This window comes from Cnephaeus nilssonii, assembly GCF_951640355.1.
Source record: "Cnephaeus nilssonii genome assembly, chromosome: 21".
NCBI classification, from domain to species: domain Eukaryota; kingdom Metazoa; phylum Chordata; class Mammalia; order Chiroptera; family Vespertilionidae; genus Cnephaeus; species Cnephaeus nilssonii.
This window is the reverse complement of record NC_137092.1, coordinates 38726201-38753469: the sequence shown is the minus strand read 5'-3', so window position 1 is coordinate 38753469 and position 27269 is coordinate 38726201. Positions and strand designations below refer to the sequence as shown.

At 50.8% G+C, this 27269-nt stretch overlaps 3 protein-coding genes across 6 annotated transcripts; 1 reads left to right on the top strand and 2 right to left on the bottom strand.

Moving 5' to 3' along the window:
• Positions 1-1376: 1376 nt before the first annotated feature.
• On the bottom strand, positions 1377-4122 carry ANKRD34A (ankyrin repeat domain 34A; the record flags this gene model as incomplete). 2 transcript variants are annotated; one of them, XM_079760353.1, is made up of 3 exons in its annotated part: positions 3521-4122; positions 3356-3419; positions 1377-2962 (listed from the first exon to the last, which is right to left on the bottom strand). In XM_079760353.1, exon 3 carries the CDS (start codon positions 2844-2846, stop codon positions 1377-1379), a length of 1470 nt encoding a protein of 489 aa, XP_079616479.1. In that variant the 5' UTR covers positions 2847-2962; positions 3356-3419; positions 3521-4122. The 2 variants fall into 2 exon arrangements, with proteins under 2 accessions (XP_079616479.1, XP_079616480.1); XM_079760354.1 differs by lacking the exon at positions 3356-3419.
• Positions 4123-5733: 1611 nt separating this feature from the next.
• On the top strand, positions 5734-16545 carry POLR3GL (RNA polymerase III subunit GL). Of its 3 annotated transcripts, XM_079760329.1 has the most exons (9): positions 5784-5866; positions 10142-10278; positions 12670-12831; positions 13163-13292; positions 14098-14166; positions 14523-14579; positions 15222-15295; positions 15651-15761; positions 16051-16545. In XM_079760329.1, exons 3-9 carry the CDS (start codon positions 12712-12714, stop codon positions 16135-16137), a joined length of 648 nt encoding a protein of 215 aa, XP_079616455.1. In that variant the 5' UTR covers positions 5784-5866; positions 10142-10278; positions 12670-12711; the 3' UTR covers positions 16138-16545. The 3 variants fall into 3 exon arrangements, with proteins under 3 accessions (XP_079616454.1, XP_079616455.1, XP_079616456.1); XM_079760328.1 differs by lacking the exon at positions 10142-10278 and having other exon boundaries at positions 5734-5866; XM_079760330.1 differs by lacking the exons at positions 5784-5866; positions 10142-10278 and adding an exon at positions 5946-6076.
• Positions 16546-19461: 2916 nt separating this feature from the next.
• On the bottom strand, positions 19462-26763 carry LOC307093806 (nucleoside diphosphate kinase, mitochondrial-like; the record flags this gene model as incomplete). The annotated part of the gene is made up of 2 exons (XM_079762084.1): positions 19462-20053; positions 26750-26763. The coding sequence occupies 2 exons, from the start codon at positions 26761-26763 to the stop codon at positions 19462-19464; spliced, it is 606 nt and encodes a 201-aa protein (XP_079618210.1).
• Between the last annotated feature and the right edge of the window lie 506 nt (positions 26764-27269).

The window sequence follows — 27269 nt, the reverse complement described above, 5'->3', positions numbered from 1 at the left end:
GGTAAGTTTATGCCTCTCTCTCTCTCTCTCTCTCTCTCTCTCTCTCTCTCTACCTCTCCCTCCCTCCCTCTCCTGAAATCAAGGATGGGGAAATAGAACCTAGATGAATGAAATGCACCTGGTGAGATGAAAGTTAGAACCCAGAGGAAAAGCTGTGAGTGGTCAACAAATAGGAAGCTTGAAAGGGGGAAGTTAATCTCCTGGGATATATGTCTGCTGATGGTGGAGGGAGGAACTCTTTGTAGGAGTCTTAAGTTAAAGACTCTGAGGATGGACTGAGAGGAGACGGGGAAATTGAATCATGCCTATGCTTTCAGCCCTGGAGGACACAGAACACGCGCCGTTTCTTCTCCAACCTCAGTTGGTCACTTGGACTCCTGGGAGGAAGATGGGTGGCACGTCTACGTATCCCTAGATCATCCTAGTGTAGTTAGCATCCCCCTCCCTCCACACTCCTCATCCCCCACGCCTCACACCCCTCGGTCCAAGAGACAAAACAGAGACTTCTGAACACATTTATTTCATATGTCAAGTGGAGAGAGGAGTGATCTTGGGCTGCTCCCCACTTCTCCTCGCCGAGAGTGTTCATAAGCTCAGACAGAAGAGCGGTTAGAGCCCATGGCCCAGCCTGGGGAAATGAGGTGGCGAATGGTATGGCATTGGCTGGGGGAACCGGGTGGGAATAAGAAGCAGGAATAGAGGAGTAAAGCTGAGAGCAGGAAGGGCAGCAGCAGAATGAGGCTGGGGTTGCTGCCGGAAACCCCCCCGGGAAAGAAGGTATCCTGGACAATGGTGAGGACAGGGGGCCGGGTGTGGTCAGGGAGCCAGGCCTGGAGAGAGAAGCGAGACCTGCAGAACGGGGTGGCACGGTCGCGAAGAGGGCAGAGAGTGCGCACAGTCATGAGAGGGCTGTGTTTCAGGGCACACACGGAAAGCAGGGGGCTGCTTCTGTGGGAGGGCGGAGACTGGAGACTACCTATACGTGGGGGTTCCCTACTGCTTCTCAACAAATGCAAGTGAAGTTGGGGCCCACTTGGGGCCCCTAGCACAAGTGGCCTGTGCGCCTTGCTTGTGGGTAATTCTCATAAGCATGTGAAGTAACCAGGGCACGAATGCGCGTGTCTGTGTGCCCAGCAAAGAGGACTTACCCTCCCCTGCGAATAAGAGTAACTGTGCTTGTGGACACGCTTGCCCATGTGTGCGTGCACCGTGCCCAGGAGCACATGCAAAGGACCCCCTGTCTCTGGTGTGTGTGTGTGTGTGTGTGTGTGTGAGAGAGAGAGAGAGAGAGAGAGAGAGAGAGAGAGAGAGAGAGAGAGCTGGTTCTCCCTCTGTCCCGTCCAGGTCCTGATCCCGCCCTGGCTCTGTCCCTCCTCTCAGCGCCCCGGCTCCCCGGGCCCGCCTAGACTCTGGAAGCCCCCGAGCAGGCGGATCTGCTCGTTCTGCATGGAGTGGCGCCTCACCAGTTTGCGCTTGGTCCTAGGAGAGCCCGGCGCCCCCGCCTGGGGAGGGGCGGGCAGCGAGGGCGCCCGACCTCCGGGCTGCGGGCGAATGTCGGGGATGGGAGGGTGCGGGTTGACGTTGAGCGGGGGCAGGAAGCCCGGCCGCGTCTGCGAGATGTGGTCCAAGAGCAGCGTGCCCGAGCCCCTCCGCTCCAGCAGCCCCGGGCTCCGCCGGCGCCCGCTCAGCGGGGACACCGCCCCGGGCAGGCTCTCCTGGGACTGCCGCGGGGAGGGCGCCGAGCCCGCCAGGGGCAGCGTCAGCGGGGAGGCGCTGTAGCGGCGGCGCTCCAGCGACGGGCGGCCGCCCTCCGGCGAGTCGGGGAAGTCGAGCTCCACCGGCTCCATGCGGCTCAGTTTCTGCCGCAGCCCAGCAGGGGGGCCGGCCTCCGGAGCCTCCGGCGCGGTGTTCCGGCGAGAGAGGGCGCCCCCGCTCGTCCCTTTCTCCACCCACGGGGGCGGGCCCTCGGGGCCCTCGGTGCTGTGACGTCGGGAGAGCCGGGGTCGGCCGCCCAGGGTCAGGCCGTTGAAGTCGGCGGTCAGGCGCTCCATCCCCAGCCTCCCCTCCGCGGGCGGGGCCGGCTGGGGAGCCACCAGGCCCCAGGGCTCGGAATTCAGCCTTTTGAGCGGCTTTGGAGGGTGGCGGGGGGGTTTGGGGAGCGGCTCGGAAGGGGAAGGGTCCTCGGGGGGCTTGGGAAGAGGGAATTCGAACACGTCCCGCCTCTCCTCTTCTTCCTGCGTGCGAGGGGACGGCAGCCCTCGCGCCCCCCCTGCCGTCTGCAGCTGGATTTCCGACGGCGACGCGCAGACCCCCGGGCTCGGAGGGGCGGGGGCGGGGTCCTCCACCCCCGGGGACGGTGGGGAGTTGAGATACTGCCGAGTCTTCTTGGTGCCCGAGGGCGAGGTGTCGGTGGTGATGATGATGACCTCCGTGCCCTTGGCCTTGCAGGCGTCCAGCAGCGTGGCCAGCGTCTCGCGGTCCCCGCGGTCCAGGGCGTGGACGAGCGCCGAGGCGCCCGTGTGGTCTCGGACCGAGGGGTCGGCGCCGTGGGCGAGGAGCAGCGAGGCCACCGCGGCGCCCCCACCCCCGGCGCACGCGTGCATGAGCGCCGTGCGCCCCAGGCGGTCTGCGATGTTGGGGTCCGCGCCGTGCTCCAGGAGGTAGCGTACCATGCGCGCCTTGTTCTGGGGGTCGTCGTAGCGGGCCCGACAGGCTGCCATCAGCGCGGTCTCCCCCTGGGCGTCGCCCTCGTTCACGTAAGCGCCGCCCTCCAGAAGCAGACGGGCCAAGCGCAGTTTCCCCTGACCCACGGCCCGAAGGAGCGCGTGGCCCTCCGTGTGCAGCATCGCTGCGGCTGGGGCGAGAGCGCGGGTGGAGCCGGGGCTGGGGCCTGCCCGGGAAGGCTAGGGGTGTGGGGGTGATGGCTGGAAGAGGCCTGCGGGCTCAGGGGCGAAGCCAATCCCTGCAAGAAAGAGATAAACCTTGCTGATTGATTCAGGCAGGGAAACTGAGGCACCGGCGGAAGGACCCGGCGTGGGGTGGGAGGGATCTCCAGTGCACGGCACACAGCCCTTCCTCTCATTCCTCTAACTCATGCCTGGAGCCGCCACCTCCCCCCAGAGCATGCCTGAGGAGGTGGGAAGGGTGCACCCGCATTAAAGACCAGCGCGCGTGCAAATGCGTACGTGCACGCTCAGAGATACCCCCCCCCCCCCACCGCACCCCCCGGCTCATCAGACCTTTCCAGCATCCCCCTTTTCTTATCTGCACTTGGAATCCCCCTTTCTCAGATGCTGAATGCCACCCACCCACGCACATGCACCCATACATTCACACACACATTCCCGTTCCTAACCTCTTTTAGGTTGCCACAGCCCCATAAATTGAGTGGGGGGAGGGAAGCAGCTTGCATTTGGGACCTAAAACGGGTGGGGGAGAATGGGGGGTTTCTTTTGCCCCTGCTAGGTTCCCCATCACGCCTTGCCCTTGCCCCTCCCAGGCTTTGCGCCCCAATAGATACCTGAATGCCTGCAGAATCTCCGCCCGGCCGGCACGGAGGCCCGGACCACCAGGCCGCCGGGGTGGTGGGGCCGGGTTCCCGGGGGCCCACATGGCGTGGGGGGGCATCTGGATTCCCTTGGTGTCAGTATCTGCGCCCGGGCATCGGATGCTGGTCCCTCCTCCCGGTGCGCCCCGGGCACAGCGCCGGCTGGGGAGGAGAGAAGCTTGGGGGGGGGTGGGGTGCGAAAGGCGGAGCTCTGCCTAGCTATTTATAGCCTCGTCTCCGCGGGTGGGGGCGTCCGGCACCAAACCGTTCCCCCACCCATGCACACATAAACCCTCTAAACCTAGAGCTCCAATCCGGATTCTCCTGGCTTCGCCGACCTCCCTCCGGTCCCAACAAACCTAAAGGATTCTGAGAAGATTCCTCTGTCACCCAGACTGAGACCAACTAAATTCGTTCTTGAGCTCCAGCCGGTCCCCCTTCTCGCTCGGCGGGTGCCTGTGCGCTTGTGCGCCAGACCTGACCTACCTACCACAGGCGGCACGGGGCACCCTGTGCAGAGGGGCGGAGGGAGGCGACTGGGACCCGCAGCCGGAGTCCATGCTGGGCGGAGAGAGGCGAGAGATCTGGCTGGCGTCTCGCAGTGTAAATGTCAGGGCGAGCTGGAGTCAGACACCGTGGAGCATCCTCACTCCTTCCCCCCCCCCCCCCCCCCCCGAAACGGAGCACCCAGCGCAGATGAACTTGGACCCCGGGTCCCTGTACAGACCTCTTAAACAAGTATGAGGAGGGTGGGAATCTTGGGTAATTTTTAGGAAAGGCAAGGGGCATTCCCGGATGCCTCCTCCCCATATTCTTGGGGGCGAGGGTGCGGGGAGACAGGAGCGAACCTTGTGACACATCCTCTCTCGTTGCACCTCTTTACTCGGTCTCGCTTAGGTTATTTTTTCACCCTGCTCGGAAGTCTCTGTCCAAATCGCTCCTCACGTCTCTGTCCCCTGTGGTCGCAATTGGTTTCTCTCACTGCCTCTGCCTCTCCTTGCCACCTGCCCTGTCTCCATGGTTACCATAGCTTCCATCTGCATATTTTAGGAGTGAGTTTGTGTCCAGCTGGAAGGCATCAGAGGAAGTGGGGGGTGAGGAAAAATAATTTCCCAAGGATCTGGAAAACTCACCTGAGATAATTCAGAGGCCGGAGGCCACCAGACCCAAGGTACTAAAAATAAGGGGGGAGAGAGAAATACTGCAGGGAAGCCACCCATTTTTACCAGCCACCACTTACTGGACACCAACTATGGGCCAAGCACTTTCCAGACGTATCTCCAGTCCTCACACAGCACTGCAAGGAAGGAACTGTCTTCCCGTGGTAAGAAACAGGGACTTGGTAACGTTAAGCCAGTTCTCCAAAGCCCCCCAGCCCCGTTCCTGTCTCATTCCCAAGACGGCACAGGCCGCCACCCTGCAGCCTTCTCGGCTGCCAGGCCATTTCTCTGGCCCTGGGATACTCTTGACGCCTGTATTGTATCGTCACTCTGAGCTCTCCCTCTGTTTCTGGGCCGTGTGTGTGTATGTGTGTGGTGTGTGTGTGTAGTGTGTGTGGTGTGTGTGTATATATGTATGTGTGTGTGTTGTGTGTGTGTGTGTTGTGTGTGTGTATGTGTGTGTGTATGTGTGGTGTGTGGTCTGTGTCTGTGTGTGTGTCCCCTTTACCAAGGGCGAAGAGGAGCAGGAAGGCGATGGAACGAGCAGGAAACGCTGGGCTCCTGCTCCCTAACTCTCGTTCTCTGATTCCCAACCCTTCCCCCCCCCCAAACCTCTTCCCATCTTCTTTCAGACGTGGCAGCAACCCACAGAAAGAGACTTTTTTCCCCAGAAGAGTATTCATTGGTGGTGCTCGAGGGAGCAGCGTGGAGTAGAAGGGGAGGTTGGAGTCGTGGAGCAGAGGCCAAGCCGTCACGCCAGGACTGGTCTCTAATGAGCCGCTTGCACAGGGTCATTTCTCCGTGGGAGCCCCCGCAGAGCCCGCTGGTGAGACCGGGGTGCCAGGCCGGCTCTGGGGACTCCGCTGGCCGCTGGCTCCTCCGTCTGAGAGGAGAGCGGAAATAATGGAGCCCAGGCGACGCTGCAACCCCGTCTCCCTCCGCTAGCGGCTCCCACGCCGGGTTCCGGCCGCCTCCCGCCCTCCGCCTCCTCGGCTTCCAGGGGGCGGACCCCCCCCCCCCGTCGGCTTCTCTAGATTGGCGGGGAGAACTCACCAATGGGGAGCTCGCGGAGGCGGGCCCAGCGCGCAGCCAGCCCGAGGAAGACGGGCAGGTCCCAGGTTGGCCGCGGCCGCGGCTCCGCGCGGGGGAGGGGCGGCAGGTAAGGCTCCCACCTGGAGGCTCGGACCTTCCTCCGTCCCGCAGTGCCCGAGCCGCTTCACCTGGGCCCGCTGCGGGACCGGCCCACAGAGCTTTCCGGCAGCGGGCTGCTCAGCCCCCTCGGCCGCCCGCCCCTCTCCCTTCTGCGTCCCCGGCTGCACTGAGCAATACCGCGGTTTCCTTTTGCGCATCTATTAAAGCAGAACGACAGGTGTGAAAGCAGAACGTGGGACCGACTCACTCTCGTACTGCTGACCCTGCAATGGCATCAGCTTTCCTCGAACCTACTAACAGTATTTCCCTGGGGGCCTGACAGGCTTCTGTTATCTGTCCAGACTCAGGTGAAAGGTTACCCATTTCCTACCTGTAGCTTTCTTGCACCACCTCCCCGCGCCCCCCCCCCCCCCAAGAATTAATTGTTTCCCAGTCTGATGATAACATTTTATGTGTTCCTCTATTAGAGTACTTAGTGCACCCTCTCTCTTTGATGGTTCTAGTCTTCTCAGAATATAATGTTTGTAGGGCAGGTTTAATACTTAATACACAGTGCCCAATAAAGGTTGATTGAATGGAATAATTGGGGATTCAGAATTTAAATTCCTAATGTAGTTAGGGAACAATTCATAAAAGATAAAATACAATACAGTGCAATACAGTATATAATTAAGGTCTCTTAAAAGTAGTGGTTCATTTTATAGTTGCTCCCACAGTTCAGAGAAGGGAGAAAGCTAGGAAGACTGGGATAGTGGGTGGTGGTGTGTGTGGGGGGGCACTTTATGAATCACAAGGTCTCAAGTTTGGAAGAATGTTTAGATATCATTCATTCATTCATTCATTCATTCAACAAATATTTATTGAGCATAAATAAATATGCCAGACTGTGCTAGACAAGGGGGACCATAATGAATCTTCTACTCTAGACATGCATCCTTCCTCGGGTAAACCATGTTTAGTAAATTGTTATCCAGCTTCTAGTTAATCGTCTTTAGTAAAATGACCCTATCTCACTTTTCGGGTCATTCCATTTTTGGATATTTGTTCTTCAATTGATATCCAACAAATATTCTAAACAAATATATAGCTTGACAAACTGCATCCCACACTTACATTGTGAAAGGGGAGAGAAGTCCTAGTGATAGCATTCTTAAAAATAAAGAACACCTTCCTTTTTGTTTTCTGATTACAGAAGTAATATACATTTATTCTAGAAAATTTGGAAACACATAAAGATATAAAGAAAAATACCTATTATTTCATAACCATGATGTAGTGATAACCATTATTACCATTTTAATATGTATCCTTTCTATTTCTTTTCTGCATGTATATATATATGTGTGTGTGTATTGCATAAATAGGGTCATACAATAAATGCAATTTTTATCATGTTCCCCCTTAGTTCACATTATATTGTGAATTTTTTTGTTTGTAAATATTATTTAAAGTCATTTTTATGGCCCAGCTGGCAGGTGCAGTGGTTGAGCGTAGACCTATGAACCAGGAGGTCATGGTTCAATTCCCGGTCAGGGCATATGTCCAGGTTGTGGGCTCGATCCCCAGTGTGGGGAATGCAGGAGGCAGCTGATCAATGATTCTCTCTCATCATTGATGTTTCTATCTCTCTCTCCCCCTCTTTCTTCTCTCTGAGATCAATAAAAAATATTTTAAAAGTCATATTTATGGCTATAATAGTCTAAAATAAATCTTTTGAATTTTTTGATCATTCTTTTTTTTTGTTGGACCATTTAAGTTATTTCAGGATTTTTGCTACTATGAATAACTCTTTGATGAACATCCTTGAACTTATATCTCTGACTATATATCTGATGATTTCTGTAGGATAAAATTTTTAATAGGATTAGTAGATTAAGGATATGAACGTTAGAAAAGGCTGTTGAACCCTGGCCTGTCTGGCTCAGTTAGTTGGAGCATCTTCGTGTATATCAGAGGTGGCTGGTTCGATTCCTGGTCAGGGCATATACCCAGGTTCCAGGTTTCATCCGATCATAAGTGTTTTTTTTTTTCTCTCTCTCTCTCCCTTCCTCTCTCTCTCCAAAAGTATAAAAATAAAAAAGGCTGTTGATTCAAGTGGTCAAATTGTTCCCTCAAACGATTGTGTTCTAGTGAATTATGAGTGTCCATCTCAACAAAAGTCATGACAGCCTGATTATTATTTAAATCTCTGTCCGTTTGACAGGCAAAAGTCTTTTATTGGTCAGACTTTTGTCAATTGTCTGTTCAGGTCTTTTGCACATTTATTCCTTTGGGATGATTTTTTCACTACAAATACAGGAAAGTCTAAACGTAGAGTGCCCTAGGCCTCAGTCCCTGGATCTCTTAGAACAGTGCCTGGCACATAGTAAGCACTCAGTAAATATTTGTTAAATGAATGAAGATGATTTTGTTTTTATTATTCCCCTTTTAAGGATGAGGAAACAGTTTAGAGATAGTTTAAAAATTGCTGAAGGTTATGTAGCTAAGAAATGACAGAACTGGGATTCAAATCCACGTTCTTAACCACTACATGCACTGCCTTCCTTAAATGCCATGTAACGGTTTTTCTCTCGGTTTTGTGGCAACCTGTTCTCAAGAACTTGTACCATAACACACAGTTATACATCATGGGGATGAGCATAATGTATATGAGATGTTGTTGTTTTACGGGAGGGAGAATGCAGGGGTGAACGCTGGGGACAGTTGATTTTAAAGAAGAGTAGTTTAGAACCAGATTATAAGAGACTTTATTGTCAAGAATGGAGACACAGTCACAATCTTAAGTATAAGAGACCCATTGTAATTACTGAGCTGAGTGGGGTGGAGGTGGATGGTTGAGTTTATTGCCTGAATTAGATAAAATTTTGTCTTATTTTACCCCACCTGGTTGGGAGCCACTTGATACGTATGTGGAAATGGAGTTAGATTTGTCTAACCTCAAACGCATGGCCTTTTCCTGACTCCTGGCTGCTTTGCAGTCAAAACAAGCCCCCCTGCCCTCCTCCCACCCCAGCCCTAGCCAGTTTAGCTCAGTGGATAGAGCGTTGGCCAGAGGACTGAAGGGTTCCGGGTTCGATTCCGGTCAAGGGCACATGCCCGGGTTGTGGGCTCAATCCCCAGTAGGGGACATGCAGGAGGCAGCTGATCAATGATTCTCATCATTGATGTTTCAATCTCTCTCTTCCTCTCCCTTCCTCTCTGAAATCAATAAAAATATATCAACAAACAAACAGCTCCCCTCTCCACTGTCTGTCAAGTGGAAAGAGACCGGAGCCAGCAGTTGGAGTGTTCTTTCCCTTGAAAGGGCCTGAAGACATGGTGATGGGTTCTTACTCCGGTGTCCACCAGTCCCCCTCTCTTCCCTCTGTGCTCTGTCAATCAGATCAAATGCAATCTGTTAACTAACAGCCAGCTTTTTCTTCACAATTTTTCGTGGTAGTTGGACTTGAAACTTTCCAAGTTTCTCAGACACATATTCTTTTACCCTCTCCTTCCTGCTACATATTACTAGTCTCATCTATTATTGTTGGTATATATTTTAAAATTTAAATCAACATTTTTTTCTCATTACAAAACCTTAAATTACAAATAACAGACGCCCCCACCCCCCAAAGAAAACCCACCTTAAATTAATCAATGTTAATTTTTGGTATATATCCTTTAAGAACATTTTTATTCATAAATGTGTGTGTATGTTTGCAACGTAGATTACAGTACTTTATAACTATTTTAAAATATTTTTAATAAGTAACCTTTTATAAAATGCCCTTTATTTAGCCATATATTTTTTGTCTAGAGTGTTTGTTGAATATTAATTGAAGAACAAATATCCAAAAATGAAAGGACTTACAAAGTGAGATAGGGTGTTCTCTCATTAAATATGTTTAAATAGAAGATGAATAACAATTTACTAAATATGGTTTATCAGAGGAAGGATGCAAGTCTAGAGGATTCACTATGATCCCCATTATCTAGCATTATATCTGGCATGTAGTAGATGCTCAATAAATATTTGTTACATGAATGAATGCATGACGTCTAAGTGCTCTTCCAAACTTGAGACTTTGTTATTTATAAATCCTCCCCTCACCATCCCAGACCTCCTAGTTTTCTCCCTTCTCTGGACTGTGGGAACAATTACATTATGAATCACTAATTTAAGAGATCTTAATTATATGCTGTATTATTTCTTATTGTTCTCTAACAAGTTGTTACTATGTACCCTTAATATGATGTGATGAGATGGTACTTTATCTCTGTGATTCTCCTCCCCCAAACCCAGTCTAATCGGGAGAAAAACATGAGACAAATTCTAGCAGAGGAGCGTCCTATCATATACCTGACCAGTTCTCTTCAAAACGGCCAAGCTCATCAAAAATAAGGAAGGTCTGAGAAACTGGATTTAAAGTGCTACTCGAGGTTTGTTTAAAATAGATTTGATTTTTTGAAACAATTTTAGATTTACAGAAAAACTGAAGAGATAGTACGGAAAGTTCCTCTAGGCCTGGGACACAGTTTCCCGTATTAGTAGCATCATCTATTAGTATGGTACATAAGTTACAATTATGAAACCATATTATACATTATAATTATTTAAAGTCATACTTGTTTCACACTTCCTCAGTTTTACCTGCTGCTCTTTTTCTGTTCCGGGATTCCATCCAGTATACTACATGACATTTAGTTGTCATGGTCCTAGTGTGTGTGTGTGTGTGTGTGTGTGTGTGTGTGTGTGTGTGTGTACATGTATATGTATTTATACACATGGAAATGAAATTAAAAGGATACATGTTAAAATATTAATAATGGTTATTACTAGATGGTGGTCATCATGAAATAAGTATTTTTTTTCTTTATTCCTTTATGTGTTTCCAAGTGTTCTAGAATACATGTATATTACTTCTCTGATCAGAAAACAAAAGGGATGGTGTTCTTCACTTTTAAGAATGCTACCCTAGGACTGCTCTCCCCTTTCACAACGGAAGGGGGGCCTTCCTTGTCTTGGGTGACTGGCAGCGTTAGAGAGTACTGGTCAGGCCTGTAGGATGCTCTTCGGCTGGAATTTGTCCGATGTTTTTCTCCTGAGTAGACTGGGTTGTGGATTTGGGTGAGGGGGGTCACAGAGGTAAAGTGGTGAAGTGCCATTTCATCACTTCAATATTAAGGGTCCATATTCATGACATGATTTAAGATTGTTGATATTGACCTTGGTCACCTGACTGAAGTAGTTAGTGTTCGTCCAATTTCTCCATTGTAAAGTCACTACCCTACCCTTTCAAAAACTGTACGTTTTGGACAAAATTCCCCATACACAGCCAACACTGAAGGAGAGGGGAGTTCTACCCTCTGTCTCTAGGGGAGTCTACATAATGGATTTGGAATTCTGCATGAGAGATTTTTTTTCTCCCCCATGAATTGATTTATTCAGTCATTTATTTATACTAGTATGAACTCCCGGATATTTAGTTTATGCTTTTGGGTAATAATCCCATACTACTCTGTTATTGTTCCAGCTTTGGCCATTGGGAGCGCATTCACTTGACTCGTCTGCTCCTTTGACGTAGCCCCATCCATGTGTGGTGGTTTTTTTGTTTGTTGCTGTCTTAGCACTAACTGGCACTAGAAGATACCTCAGGCTCATTGTATATTTCCTGCCCCAGTCCTAGAATTAGCCATTTCTTCAAGAAGCCGTGGTTCCTTTTATTAGAAAATAGTATTAGAAACCAAGATCTGGGTGCTAGGTATGTTCCTTGCTACTGGGGTATCTTCTTTTTTTCAAGTTTCATTTTCTTTTTAAATATATTTTCATTGATTTCAGAGAGGAAGGGAGAGGGAGATAGAAACATCAATGATGAGAGAGAATCATTCATGGGCTGCCTCCTGCACATCCCACGATGGGGATCCAGCCCGCAACCCGGGCATATGTCCGTGCTCAGCCACTGAACCACGCCAGGCCGGGCAGGTTTCATTTTCTCTGGGTGACTTTATCCCCCATGCCAGCTGCATCTGACGGTCCCCGCAAGTCTGACGATGACAAGAGGCAGAGCTCAGTTCAGTAGCAAGAGGAGCTTTTGATTCTTCAGAGTCAATCCCAGGGGAATGGGTCACCGTGGGGGAGAAGGGACGCCCCCTCTTTAGGAAAATACCACCGGACACGGAATGACTGACAACTCACCGAGGGGAGTACTGCACTCGGCGGGGGTTTGGACTAGATAACGCTGTGGGTCCTTCCAGTTCCAAGTTCTATGCTTCCAAGTGGCATTTAAAAGATCAATTGATTGTAACGGTTCTCCTCTCTGCTCACTCCCCCCACCCCACACACACACGCCCGCCACTGACAGAGACTGATGAGTTATCCCTGTGCCCCCACAGTGCCTGTCATACTACTTTTTTCGTGGTACATTCTGAATAAATGTTTTGTTGAAATGCATTGAACTGGGTTGAATTGGGGCTTGGTTGGGTGTGGAAAGCCAGGGGGAGAGAGAGAATTAAAAGGTCATATGTAGATATGCAGATGGTGATAAACATCAAATTATCTTAGGGATGCAGGGACGTTTTATCCAAGGGTCTCATCCCCTTCCCCTCTGTGCTACAGTCACACTGCATTGCAATTATCTGTCCTGCTGAGACCATGTCTCATCCATGCTTATATTTCCCGAAGTAGTCTGCCTGGCCTATGCCTTCTCAGTCAAAACCTATTGAATTACACTGGGCATTTCGGGTCCCAGGAAAAAAGATTGCGTGTCTTATACCTCCCTGGTTTCCTACCCATTCTACTGCACTTTTCCCCTTTGTTTTTATCTTCATCAGGTGTTTCTCACCGGATCTCTGAATACCCAGGCCTCTTCCACCATGGCCGGCCGGGGCCGGGGCCGGGGCCGCGGCCAGCTGACCTTCAACATGGAGGCCGTGGGCATTGGGAAGGGGGATGCTCTGCCCCCACCCACACTGCAGCCTTCACCACTCTTCCCCGTGAGTGTCTGCCCTGCCTTCCAGGCCTCCCAGTGCCCCGGCTGGCTGGGTCTGACCCTGGATGTCTCCTGGGCCATCATGAAACCATCCTCCTCTTGCTCCTCCCTGTCTCTGTGCACCCGGCTCACATGGGTGTTCTCCAGGCAAGGAGGTGCCTACCCTGGCCTCTCACAGTCCTGGCTCCCCAGCTTTCAAAAGGCCGTGTTGCTCCCCTTTTCTCTTCTGGCCCTTCGCTCAGCAGGAGCATGGGACTGAGCTGGGGGGAGACACCCTCCTGCATTTGTACCCCAGCATTTTCTCCCCGGACCGACCACTGGCCCTGTCTCCTTAGCCCCTGGAGTTCCGCCCTGTGCCTCTGCCCTCAGGAGAGGAAGGGGAGTACGTGCTGGCGCTGAAGCAGGAGCTGCGAGGGGCCATGAGGCAGCTCCCCTACTTCATCCGGCCGGCCGTCCCCAAGAGAGGTCAGTCGGATGCTAGTATCACGTCCCGGGTACCTCCCAGGGGCAGTGTCCACTGGGGGCCAGAGAGGCCAGAAGTGGCATAGGACGCTCACCGTCTGACTGGGGAGATCATAATAATCACCCCTGAATTCGAAACACAGGACAGTGTCCATGATTTGTTTTGTGTTTCGCAATAGTCTTGGGACAGCAGGAGGTGAAGTATTGCCCACGTATAAATGGGGGGATGTATTATAATTTTTAACAATCTGGATATTACAGGCACCAACCAATCAGAAGGGGGGCTGGTGTTAGGCCTCTGAGATACCCTGCTAACTAGAGGGTTACCTTTTTTGGTTAGTGGATCGTGGAGAAGTTGGGGAGACCAAGAGGGACTGGAGGAGGGGGTGCACGTGGGAGGCCTGGGATAGTGGATATTTGTTAACTGCAGTGGAAGTACAGTGTTCCCTAGAAGTGGAAGCTCAGAGAGAGGAAAGACTTGTGGAAGTTAGCCCCGTGAACAAGGAGCAAAGGGAATATGGGAACCCTGGTTCCTTGCTCTCTAGGATACTTTTTACTGTATCACTACCTCTTGGTAGGCCCATGCCTTTGGGTTAAGGGAGAGAACAAAAAAATCGTAATTTCCGGTGGCAAAGGGACATGTTACAAGACGGTTGAAGGTCCTCACTGAAGCTGACCCCCCGGGCTCTGGGTGTGGGCTGAGGGAACAGACAATTCCTAAGTATTGAGAGGGCTGGGCCCTCAGGAACAACCCTGGTCTAGGCCTCGGAAAGGATAAAACTTTGACCCTTGGCCTCTGACCCCTCAGATGTGGAGCGTTACTCAGACAAATATCAGATGTCAGGGCCGATTGACAGTGCCATCGACTGGAACCCTGGTAGGTGATGGGTCCTTTCAATGACTGCCCTTCTTTCAAAGGTCTCAACACTGACCGCCACCCCATTCACCCTCTTCTGTCCCCCCCCACCTCCCCCGCCACCCCACTCAGTATTTACAGACTGGACCCTTATATATACTAGTAAACACTCTCAGGTTCTACCTAAAAAACTGTTGACTATCCCTCACTCCCCTGGAGGCATCCAAGCCACAGTTTTGTTCCAAGCAACTTTGACCCAACCCCTTCCTTTCTCACCTTCATCCCAACCCTTATCTCTAAAACCAGTCATCATTCACAGAAGTCCCGCTCCACCCCAGGCAGGGTCGTACTGACTTTTACTTTCCCACTATTCCCAGATTGGCGACGTCTACCCCGGGAGCTAAGGATCCGAGTGCGGAAGCTACAGAAGGAGCGTGAGTGTATCTGGAAAAAGAGGGAAAAGAGCTTTCCGCCTGCCCTCCTAATCCTACTCGAAGCGCCCAGTATTGTTGCTGGACACCTTGGTGGCCACATGGAGGCAGCAGAGTGACATGATCTTTGCAGGAAGGTGGTAGAAATGTAGGAAGTTTGCTCTCTGATGGTTCACTTAATATATATATATATATATATATTTTATTGATTTCTAGAGGAAGAGAGCAATAGAAACATCAATGATGAGAGAGATTCATCACTCATCTGCCTCCTGCATGCCTCCTACTAGGGATTGAGCCCACATCCCGGGCATGTGCCCTGACCAAGAATTGAACTGTGACCTCCTGGTTGCCATTCAACCACTGAGCCACACCCACCAGGCTGATGGTTCAATTTTTAAAAATATATATATATTTTATTGAATTTTTACAGAGAGGGAGAAGGATAGAGAGGTAGAAACATCGATGAGGGAGAAACATCGATCAGCTGCCTCCTGCACACCCCCCACTGGGGATGTGCCCGCAACCAAGGTACATGCCCTTGACCGGAACTGAACCTGGGACCCTTCAGTCCACAGGCCAATGCTCTACCCACTGAGCCAAACCGGTCAGGGCTGATGGTTCAATTTTTGATCTTCTCACCAGGGACCACCATTCTACTTCCCAAGAGACCCCCCAAGACCACAGAAGATAAAGAGGAAACAATACAGAAACTAGAGGTAGGAGGAGATGTGTACAGAGACCACCTGAGCCCCAGGTCCATGCCCTCCTCTTCGGCCCTTGTGTGCCTCACTTTTTCCCTTCTGTGCGCAGCTGCGTCTGAGTTTGTCTTCCTATTCATCTTCACATAAGACCCTGGGGAAGGCCCTAGCCGGTGTGGCTCAGTTGGTTGGGCGTTGACCTGTGCACTGAAAAGTTGCTAGTTCTATTCCCGGTCAGAGCACATGCCCCGGTTCTGGGCTCAATCCCTGGTTGGGGGGCATGTAGGAGGCAGCAGATGAATGATGTTTCTCTCTCCCTCTCCCTTACTCTCTCTCTAAAAATCAATACAAAATCTTAAATAAATAAAAAAAGACCCTGGAGAAGAAGGAGGAAGAAGTAACTTCAGAGGAAGATGAGGAGAAAGAAGAAGAAGAGAAGGAAGAGGAAGAAGAAGAGGAGTACGATGAAGAAGAACACGAAGAGGTGAGGAGACCTCTTTCTGCCGCAGTTCCTCTCTCTTGCCCTCTTGTTCTCTTGCTCTCATTAGCTCTGGGGATCTCAACTCTGTTCACCAGGGATGCTCTCTTCAGAGGGCTGGAGGGCCCAAGGGGATAGTGCCCTCCACTGTCTCTGTCCGAAGGCTCTTCTGCAGAGCCAACCACAGCTGGAAGGGGTTTCCAGGACTAGATGGTGTGGTTAGGAAGGAAGGGACCTGGGACACAGGGAGGAAGGAGAACGCCAAAAGCGTGCCTGACTTTACTTTGTATTACAGGAAACTGATTACATCATGTCATATTTCGACAATGGAGAGGACTTTGGGGTTGACAGTGATGACAATATGGATGAGGCTATCTACTGAATAAGGACCCTACACAGCACCGGGGACCTTCGTATCTTTCTGATTTCGGGTACGGAGAGTCACTGCCCCTATTACTTGGTTTTGTGGACAAGGAAGTCTTTTGCTCAGCGTCCAGGTAACCTGTTTGGTCTGTGGAGATGGAAATAGAGAATGGCGACAGAGAGCTCTCTTTTCTACCCTTCCCCTCCCTCTACCCTGGTGTCACTTCTGAGATCTTGGCGAAAGGGCAGAGGACCGATGTCTACTTGTATGACGGGGAGAAAGGAGATCGAAAGAAGAACTGGAACTGTTAGACGGAGACCGCTGTACACATGTCCTTCCCCACTTTTTATAGTTCTTTGTGGAGACAATTGGGGGTGGGAGCAGTTAGGAGGAGTAAGGCCAGTTTTATATTTTTAAATAAAAACATTTTTTTTTAAAATCTGTCTTTCTGTTCAGGGTAAGGCCTGGTGGGAGAGGGCTGGAGGAATGAAGGGGATGCCTCAGTGAGCCATTCTCTCCTGACCTGTCAGAGTCCAGAGGGACACCTGGGGGTTACAGCCTTCCTGTTCTTTTCCCTTCCCGCCCACCCCAACGGTGGGACACGGGCTCCCAATCTAGCCTTGCCAGGAGCATTCAAGAAGCTCATCTGAGCCGAAACCGGTTTGGCTCAGTGGATAGAGCGTCGGCCTGTGGACTGGAAGGTCCCAGGTTTGATTCCGGTCAAGGGCATGTACCTTGGTTGCGGGCACATCCCCAGTGGGGGGGGTGCAGGAGGCAGCTGGTCGATGTTTCTCTCTCATCGACGTTTCTAGCTCTCTATCCCTCTCTCTTCCTCCCTGTAAAAATCAATAAAATATATTAAAAAAAGAAAAAAGAAAAAAAAAAGAAGCTCATCTGAGGGGCTGTACAGAGCAGTAGAGAAGAACAGCGCTGGCCCTGAAGATCGGCTGATGTCTGAGCCTCTGGCCATGGGACAGGATTGTGCCTGTCCTCGTGTGTTCACAGGGATGCAGGCCTTCTCTTTCCCACACTTGGCCTTGAGCTTGTCCTTGTTTACAGAAAATGATTGCAGCTATTTTTGTGGGGAGAGTCAAGAAAGCCAGGTGTGGAGAGGGAAGAGGGGGGAGGTGCTGAGTCTTCTTCAGCACACTCACCGGCTTCCAGGCCCCGGGGACACCACTTTGAATAGTTTGTCTGTGTAGGGGAAGCCCACTGAGTATTCTGTTCTCCGCCTCTAGAAGCCACTGTGTGGCTAAGCTGCAGTTGTTTTGTTTTGTTCTTCCTATGTGGGATTTAGTTAGCCCTTCTCACTTCCTTCTTTGGGAGGAAGGGTAGGTGGTGTTGCTTTACAGGAACTAAGGAGGGTGGGGTGGAGTGGAGTGGAGTGACTTAGGGACACACAGCTCTGAGAGATGCTTCCTCGCCTACACAGCTCTCCCTTGGGTGAGGTCACTTTCCTCGGCTCTGATTGGCTCTGAGAAAGCCCTCATGAGCTGATTGGTCCCCGCCACTTGACATGCAGCAGTCACAAGCTAGCTGCGTGTGCAGAATAAGGACTGAATCAGGAGGCAAGCACAGATAGCAACCCAACTGCACGTCTGAAAGCTATAAAGATAGGATGCAGGAGAACCTTCAGGAAATTCCCCGCCCTGGCCAGAGAGCGCAGTTGGTTAGAGCGTCGCCCGTACTCTGCCAAGGTGGAAATAAAAAAGAAATTCCCAACCTTATTCGGGCTGGCACACTGAATTCCCTGCAGCTTCCAGTGACAGAGAGTGGCCACCTTATATTAGATCTTTCTGACCCCGTTGCAAAGAATGGACAGGGGCTGTGACTCCACTGAGGGAAGGCCCGTAAAAGCCTGGTGTGGCTGCAGTAGTAGGTGTTACATAGAAGCAGCCAAGAGAACAGAGAAGGAGACTGGAATAGAAACAGAACATTCCAGTTATGGAGCAATTTGTGATGATTGATGTGTTTCTTTTTCTAGCTCGGTGAGGTGTTGTAAGTGGAGTGGGGGTAGGGAGAGGACCCGCCCCTGGGGTTTCCCAGTCACTCTATAGCCTGTGAGATGACTAGGGAGAAATCTGCAAGAAACAGAACCAAGACAAATCTTCGGTACCCTTCCCCCTCCCCCCAACACCATTCCAAACCGGGCCAGCCATATCTGTGTCTTTGTTGGTGTCATAGCCAATACCCTATATCTCACCAATGCCTGCCTGGGAGCTTAAAGAATGGGAACAAAGAAGATTCTAGACACAAGACAGTCGAGGAGGAACACATCCCAGCCCTCCCTATCCTCCCACCCCCCGTACACACACCTCATACACACACACACACACACACACACACACACACACACACACCCTCTGCCCCTGAAACAGGGGAAAGGAGGACAAAGGTTAGAGTGACCACTTGGGACCAGTTGTCTTACCTCAAAGACAAAGTACCAGAAAGATCAGACCATTCTTTTTATTTTTTATTTTTAATATATTTTATTGATTTTTTTACAGAGAGGAGGGGAGAGGGGTAGAGAGTCAGAAACATCGATGAGAGAGAAACATCGATCAGCTGCCTCCCGCACACTCCCCACTGGGGATGTGCCCGCAACCAAGGCACATGCCCTTGACCGGAACTGAACCTGGGACCCTTCAGTCCACAGGCCAACGCTCCATCCGCTGAGCCAAACCAGCCAGGGCAAGATCAGACCATTCTTGAACTCTTTCCTGTCTGGCTTCCTGGCTCTGCTGGCAGGTGACCTTGCAAAACGAAGCCAGAGGCATGGGACCCAGCAACTTCCCCAGATTCCGGAGCGGTTCCAGGCATGAGCTAGTCTGTTTCCAGTGACCTCTCCCCCACTTTCCACAGGCTCCGTCAGGCAGGCTGAGGTTGCTAAGGCACAGTAAACAGTCAGGGCTGCTATCCCTCTGGAGGACCAAGAGAAAGGTTAGAGGTCGAGGCCTTCTTATAAACATTTAGAGAGGACCCGTGTGGTGCTTGCTCAGCCCGGCGTGGTGTGCCTGCTTCTTCTTCTTCTTCTTTTTTTTTTGCACAGCACAAGGACTTTTAATGTCTCCCCTGTGGGGGAGGGGAGGTTAAGCCACTTTTGAAGACCCCCCCCAAAGGTGGTGTGGCATTTTGGTATGGAAAGGATTTGGTCCAATCTCTTGCTGGTTTAAGACACCAAAAGGCACATAAAGGTGGCTCAAGTGCTCTGGGCTGAGGCAGAAGGTGAACAGGGAAGTGGTCTGGGACCGATGGGCAGAGCACAGTGTGGGCTCAAGTTCTTGTGGACAGAGGTAGTTGGTCCTGGGTGGATGCTGGGGGCAGCGTAGGGCAGCCTGAGGTTCAGGCTGTGTAGAGGCTGCTCCGGTGGCCTTCGTCTGCCCAGCCAACCGGCTCGTTGCTCTGGAACCACCGCTGGATCTCCCTCTGGGCCCCCTCCACGGAGTCGCTGGCGTGGATGATGTTCCTGCTGATGTGGAAGCTGAAGTCGCCTCGAATGGTGCCTGGCGCAGCCTCAGCTGAGTCCGTGTGCCCTATCATGGCCCTGGAGGTGCAGACCACATTGGGGCCTTCCCAGACCATGGCCACCCCGGGGCCAGAGCTCAGGTAGCTGATGAGGGCTGGGTAGAAGGGCTTCCTCCGAAGGTCGTGGTAGTGCTCAGCAAGGACGTTCTCTGGCGCCTGCAGCATCTTCATCCCCACCAGCTTGAAGCCCTTCCTCTCAAAACGCCGGATCACATCCCCAACAAGCCGCAGCTGCACCCCATCTGGCTTCACGGCCACCAGGGTCCGCTCCCGGGTCCAGGAGGGCCCTCCCAAGCAGGGGCGCACGAGCAGGCTGGGGACCCAGGCCCTCGAGCTGCACAGCACCTCCCTCAGCAACGCGCAACCTAAGAGGCCGCTCAGGCGCCCAGGCGTGGGCGCTGGCTGAACACTGGAGGAGTGAGCGCGCGGGATTACAAAGCTCCCAGCGAGGGAAGGGGCCTGCCTCTGTTGAGCAGGTTGCTCCCATGCCCACAGCCTGGGCTGCACTGGCCGCAGGCAGGGTAGGTTCTCTGGCAAGAGTCCTATCTCTTCCCCCCATTTGTGACCAGCCTCCTGGTCCCCTCCCACCTTGGGCAGGAAGCCTGAGAGTGGGGTCTGCAAATGTGACTGCAGGGTCTCAAGTGGTTTGAGGGAGAGCCGCGTGGGAGGCCTGGATGCAGCTTGACGTTGAGAAGATGGGGAGTGGAGACCAAAGGACATTGGAGGGTCAGATGTCAGGTGGGCAGGACACCCTTGGTTTGGTGAGGAAAGGACAATTATTTTCCTCGATTCATTTTTACTGTTGCTTGGACTTTGAAAGGAAGGTAGGGTGAACTGCACCGAGGGGAAGGGCTGTCATCTCCGCTGGGCAAAGCCTGGTGTGTGTCCTCGCTTCACCACTCCATAGCTGTGTCCTTGGGAAAGTTATGTCCAGTCTCAAGCCTCAAATTCCTCATGAATGAAACAGAGTTTGGATTAGGAGTGTCCACCGGGAGTCCTTCACGCTGATGTTGCTCCACCTGCAAGAGCCCACATGGTTCTGAGAACAAAGGTCAGGACGTGGCCAGCTGTTGCAGAACTCCTTCCGTCTGCTGGATTTTCCCATCTTATTTTCAGCGTGGGCGAGCTAAAGATAACACCGGCACCTGGCCAGTCCTTTCCAAGAACCTGCTGCAGCTGAATGGTAGGAGAGTCAGCAATTCCATCAACCTGCAAGAAAGGAGATAACTCCTATAGCAGAGTTCAAGGTCACAAGCTAGGACTCAAATCAAGCAGGTCACCAAGACATTTCTGACTGAGGAAGAAGCCAATGGGGCAGGTCCTCTCTACCTCCCCTCATATCTATGTGGCCAGAGGACAGAGAAGAGAAATGAGATGGAGGGGAACGCTGTAGCTCAGTTACCTAATCTGGTCAGGCCAGTGGTAACCTCTTCTCCATTAACCTTTCCCCTAGTGAGGCTCACTTAAAAAAAAAAAAAGATTATTGATTGATTTTCAGAGAGAGAAACATCAATTTGTTGTTCCACTTATTTATGCATTCATTGGTTGGTTCTTTTTTTAAAAAAAGTATAATTTTATTGCCCAGCCAGCATGGCTCAGTGGTTGAGTGTCGACCTATGAACCAGGAGGTCACGGTTTGATTCCTGGCCAGAGCACATGCCCAGCTTGCGTGCTTGGTCCACAGTAGGGGGTGTGCAGGAGGCAGCTGATCAATGATTCTCTCTCATCACTGATGTTTCTCTCTCTCCCTCTCCCTCTCTGAAATCAATAAAAATATATTTAAAAATATACATATATAATTTTATTGATGATCTATAAATAAAAGTGTAATATGCTAATTAGACCGGACAGCCGAACGACCCTCCATACATCCTTCCGGATGACCTTCTGGATGAAGCCAGGGCTGCGAGGGCTGAGCCCCTTGCACAGATTTCGTGCATCAGGCCTCTAGTATATATATAATTGATTGGTTCTTGAATCTGCCCTGACTGGGGATCCAACCTGCAACCTAGGTGTATTGGGACAATGCTCTAACCAACTAGACGATGAGCTACCTGGCTAGGGTGAGGCTCACTTTTTTTTTTTTTTTTTTTTTTTTTTTTTTTTTTTTTCAGAGAGGAAGGGAGAGGGAGAGAGAGATAGAAACTTCAATGATGAGAGAGAATCATCAATTGGCTGCAGATCAAGCCTGCAACCCGGGCATGTGCCCTGATCGGAAATTGAACTGTGACTTCCTGGTTCATAGGTTAATGCTCAAACAATGAGCCACACTGGCAGGGCTTATTTTTATTTTATCCTCACCTGAGGTTATGCTTTTATTGAGTTGAGAGAGATAAATATGAGAGAGAAACATTGATTGGTTGTCTCCCATTCCCTCCCCGACCAGGGATCGAACCTGCAACGTAGGTATGTGCCCAACCCAAACTGAACCCACAATCTTTTGGTGTACTGGATGATGCTCCAACCAACTGAGCCACCTGGCCAAGGCGAGGCTCATCCCTCCCACATGCCCCGCCACAGGCCAGGTTGTTTGGGACTAGAAAGCTGGAAATAAGAAATTCTAGCTTCCTCTATCACCTCAGAAACGCTTTTGCCTTATCCCCAACCTGGAGGGAACGGAGGTTTTTCCTGCAACCCTACTGGGAGTCATTGCGAAGACAAGGATCCAACCCTAACTGAGAGGCTAACGGCAATCAGCTTGGGGACCCAAGACTTGGGAGGACGGAATCCAGGGACTTCTCAGACCTGGTCTTGACCATTGCGGAGGCGCTGTCCCCATGACCTCTGACTCTGGGACTGTTCTCCACTCTCACACCTCCTCTCCTCCAGCATCCTCAGCTGTGGGCTGGACTTCCCCAAACCGGGCCCCTTGCCTCCCTGAATCTTCCTCATCCTGTGGTTCCATTTCTCTTGGTGTACAACAGACAAAGGGAGAAAATACCCTAGTCTTGTCTCTAATGCTCTTTTTTAAAAATATATATCTTTTTATTGATTTCAGAGAGGAAGGGAGAGGGAGAGAGAGAGAAAAACATCAACGATGAGAGAGAATCATTGATTGGCTGCCTCCTGCATGCCCCACATTGGAGATCGAGCCTACAACCCAGGCATGTGCCCTGACCCGGAATCAAACCGTGACCTCCTGGTTCATAGATCAACGCTCAACCACTGAGCCATGCTGGCCGGACATCTAACACTCTTTGTTGCACGCAGGGCAGCATGGACAGGGTTAGAACAGGAGGGAGGTTAGTTAGGCCTGTCTTGGCCTTATGGAAGGGGTGGAGGAAACGAACTCACCTGAGCCTGGGACACTGATCTGGGGTAGTTTCTATCGTGGAGAAAATAGATCCGATCCCATTTGTACATAGAGGCAAGCCCTGGTGTAACTGCAACCAATGGGTCTGGGCTGCTGGTAAGCAGAGACAGGTTGAGCCAATTAAGCAGAGACAGGGTTGAACCAATTATGAGCCAATTAAGCAGAGACAGGGTTGAATCCTATGTGAGCCTTTATTCCAAAACTGCTGGCAGTACCGGAGAGCAGCAGGTCACCCACAAACATCTGCTCTGCCCCCCACCATAAGCCAGCTGCTTATATTAAGGTAGGACAAAGGTTACATGGGGAAACAGGAATCTGGGGGAGTAGGCAAAGTGGGCTGTGGGGAGGGAGGCACTGGGGCGGGACTCCATTGTTTGGGCAACAAGGTTGTTCACGTTTCCATATTAGGCTATTCTTGATGGGGGTGGCGGGGATGGACCACATTCCAAGGTTGACTCCCAGGTCCCGGGGCCCTACAGCTCCCAGACAGGTTAGAATGTGCTTTCTTTAACTAGAACAAGGCAATCATCGTTCACAGAGCATGATTAATATTTCCCATAACCATAGCTAGCTCCCAATTCTCTATTTCTGCCCATAACACTGAGGCTTATCCTCCTATGCTCTGCTATGGCCAGAGATGCAGCCATTCTGGAAAAGAAATTCTCTCATCTAAGGTGATCAGAGTAACTCTACGCATTTTTCTCAAGCAGGGGTGGCAAGAGGAAGTGAAACAAAGATGGGCACAGTGGGGGAAAGGGCAAATGCCCTCAGCTCCCTCTCCCCACGTGTCTCTCCTGGTCCCGAGACCTTTCCTCCTGTCTGACCACACTTGGCTGCTCTCAGTCCCTCACCTCTCCCTTACTTGGCCTGCCTCTTGTTTTGATACTTGCTTTTTACTCTGAGTCACCACTCTAACACCTGCCCAGAGTCATCAGGGTGTCTACAAACTCCTCAGGAGCTGACCTGCACCAGGGCAGGAGAGTTGACTTAGGGTCAGAGAGAGCTTGCCTCTCAGACTCAGTGTCTTTGAGATTCTTTTCCCCTTCTTGACTCTCCTCCCATCTCCATGTCTTTCTTTCCATTCCTCGCCTTGCCTGCTGTCGTTAGCATTGTGCTGCTTGAATTGGGCTATTCACGGGTGACATGGTGAGGCGTGTTTGGAGCCCCAGAATACACACGGCACATCGTCCAGAGAGCCAATTTTGCTTTTTCAGATTTGGTGGGGAGGTAAATTATTTTTATACTAAAACTATATAAATAGAGTATATAGCATAAATAAAAATGTTCACTTTTTAAACCTAAAACACATACTTCAAAGACATTTCTGGCTCGTAACAGACTGCTGTGGGCTGCTCTGAAGTCCTGGGGAAATGGTTCACTCTCCCTCATCTTAAAGGTCCTTCAGAGGGAATAACTGAGAAGCTCCACTCAGCAGAGGTGACCAGACGGTGTCGGGCAGGCATAACGGAGTTGAAGCAGGTGGTTTAATGAATCGGGAATGGTGAGAACTGGCGGAGAAGAGCGGGCCTGCCTCCTTCAGCTCCAGCAGGTTGATGCCATGACACTGTGTGTGTGTTCAAATGTGACTGCTTTTTAAGAGATGCTAGAGCAGTCGATTTCAGTGAAAAGTTGGTTTTTAAATGTTTATAACCAATTCCAAAAATTGTTTTAATATATTTTTATTGACTTCAGAGAGAGGAAGGGAGAGGGAGAGAGAGAAACATCAATGATGAGAGAGAATCATTGATTGGCTGCCTCTTGCATGCCCCCCACTGGGGATTGAACCCGCAACCCAGGCATATGCCCTTGGCTGGAATCGAACCTGGGACCCCCCAGTCTGCAGGCCAATGCTCTATCCACTGAGCCAAACCAGCTAGGGCATAATTCAAATGTTTAGGAAGAGACTGTACAGGTTTCTAAATGTCTGCAAGCTGTCTCCACCTATGGGCCCCTGGTTTGCTCCTCTGACCTCTAACCTTTCCTTTTAAAAAAATATATATGTTTTTATTGATTTCAGAGAGAAAAGGAGAGGGGGTAGAGAGAAACATCAATGATGAGAGAAGTCATTGATTGACAGCCTCCTGCATGCCCCCTACTGGGGATTGAGCCCGCAATCCAGGCATGTGCCTTGACCAGAAATCAAACCGTGACCTCCTGGTTCATAGGTTGACGCTCAACCAACTGAACCACAGGGGCCAGGGCTGTAACATTTCTTTTACTTTCCAAAGGAATATGAGGTACAAATCTGGGCTCCCAAGTCCTCCAATTCTGTTCCCAAGAGTTGGGGGCAGAGAGGTGCATGCAGTTGCAGGAGAGTTTGGAGCTCCCCTACCGGACAGCTTGGGGAGGTAGAACTGAAGAGAAGCCTCCGGGTACCACTGGCAGGCTATGCCTTTCTCCCGGGAAGCAAAGGTCACTGCCCAGTCACCCTTTCCCTGATCTACGCTGATATGGAGCTAACATCTTGTGGTCTGGAACAGGAACCAAAGATTTCTCAGAGTTGGAAGGTGAGTCAAGCATGAAAGACCAGGAATAGAGAGAAACGGGAGAACAGGAGACAAAGAAAGGATTCCTTGTGCGTGGATAGATGACAGAGGAAGTCAGGACTTAGGTGAAGTGGAGAGGGAGGGGTCTTTCACCACAGAACCATATAAGGGCAGCACAGTTCTCATGACCCCGCCTTCCCTGCCAGCGGTTGAAATCCTTCCTCTGTCCATCTGTCCAGGAGGTTAAAAATATTCATACTGGGCACCCAGCCAGACATTTCCAAGAACCTGTTTACTAACGATTTGATTGACTTGGAGAAGTAGTTGGCAGCTCCATCACCCAATCAGGAATGAGAATAGACCTGGCTTGACATCCCAGCCCTCAAAGCACATGGGATTCACAGTTATGTCCCCGTGTCCTTCCTGCTCCTCCTGTCCCTGGAGATGACCGATCACTTGGTAGTCAGAAAACCCCCAGCCTCAGGATCTGTCCATTCTTTGCTCCTTATATAACACGCCCAGTGGAGAGTGCGGCAGGGTCAGCCAAGTGGAAGGTCAGGACAAAACAGGAATAATCTAAGTAGGCTCCATTGGGCCTCATCAATGGGCTCACCTCAGCTGGTTTTTGTGCTACTCAGTCCAGTTCACCTCAAGGGGGAAAATTAAAGGAGATGCAGTACCTTTAAATAAGGAGCCTGAGAATTCTCTGTAGTTTTGTTAGGGGCAGAAATAGCATATTGGGGACTAGCTATTAGTTATAAGAAATACTAACCATGCTCTGTTAACTATGATGGTTTTATTCTGATTAAGAAAGCTCATTCTAGCCAAAACCGGTTTGGCTCAGTGGATAGAGCATCGGCCTGTGGACTGAAAGGTCCCAGGTTCGATTCCGGTCAACGGCATGTACCTTGGTTGCGGGCACATCCCCAGTAGGGGGTGTGCAGGAGGCAGCTGATTGATGTTCTGACTCTCCCTCTCCCTTTCTCTCTGTAAAAAAAATCAATAAAATATATTTAAAAAAAGAAAAGAAAAGAAAGAAAGCTCATTCTAACCTGGCTGGGAGTTGTATGCCCCTGGATCTGGGAGTCAACCTTGGGCCTGGGAGTCAATCTTGGAATGCGGTTCATTCTTACCCTACAACTGCCTATTATCATGGAAAGATTAACAACCTTGTTGCCCAAACAATGGAGTCCCACTCCAGCCCCAATGGCCTATTCCTTCTGCCTAATTTCCCATGTAATCTTTGTCCCACCCAATATAAGCAGCTGGCTTATGGAGGATTGCACAGCAGTTGTTTGTGGCTGACCTGTTGTTCTCCATGCTGCCGCCAGTATTGGAATAAACGCTCATATATGATTCACCCCTGCCTCTGCTGAAGTGGCTCACGTAGTGACCGGCAGCCCGGACCCAGTGTTTCAGTGTCACCTTGTATACCCAGCACCCTCTGTTCTCCAGTTTCTCTCTCCAAATGCTGGAAAGCTTCCGGCTGGAGTTGTGTACTAAAAAGTTAAGGAAGTTCAGTTAATTTCCAGATGGTTCTAGAGACCTGAGAAGCACACTGGGTGTACGAGAGAGAAAGTGCTTGTTCTCCCAGAACATACCATGAGATGCTGAAGGTGTGCAGAGGGCTGGGCCTGGCCTGGGGTTGGGAGTCCCAACAGTGGTCTTCCTGTCCCCTACCACAGTGAACTCCAGGCTGAATCCGCCTCTATACACTGACCTCTCCTCAGACTGTCTTGTTCCCCAAACACAGGAAGGGAATCGAGAGGAACAAAGAGAATGGCCTTACCTCCGATCGGTTAGAGAGGAAGAACAATTTTTGGGAC

What these genes read in the sequence shown, in the direction of transcription:
- POLR3GL (XM_079760328.1), top strand. Translation starts at nt 12,712, where the DNA reads ATGGCCGGCCGGGGCCGGGGCCGGGGCCGCGGCCAGCTGACCTTCAAC. An exon ending in TGCCATCGACTGGAACCCTG is followed by an intron (nt 14,167 to 14,522) that starts GTAGGTGATGGG and finishes CACTATTCCCAG; the next exon opens with ATTGGCGACGTCTACCCCGG. An exon ending in AAACAATACAGAAACTAGAG is followed by an intron (nt 15,296 to 15,650) that starts GTAGGAGGAGAT and finishes AAATAAAAAAAG; the next exon opens with ACCCTGGAGAAGAAGGAGGA.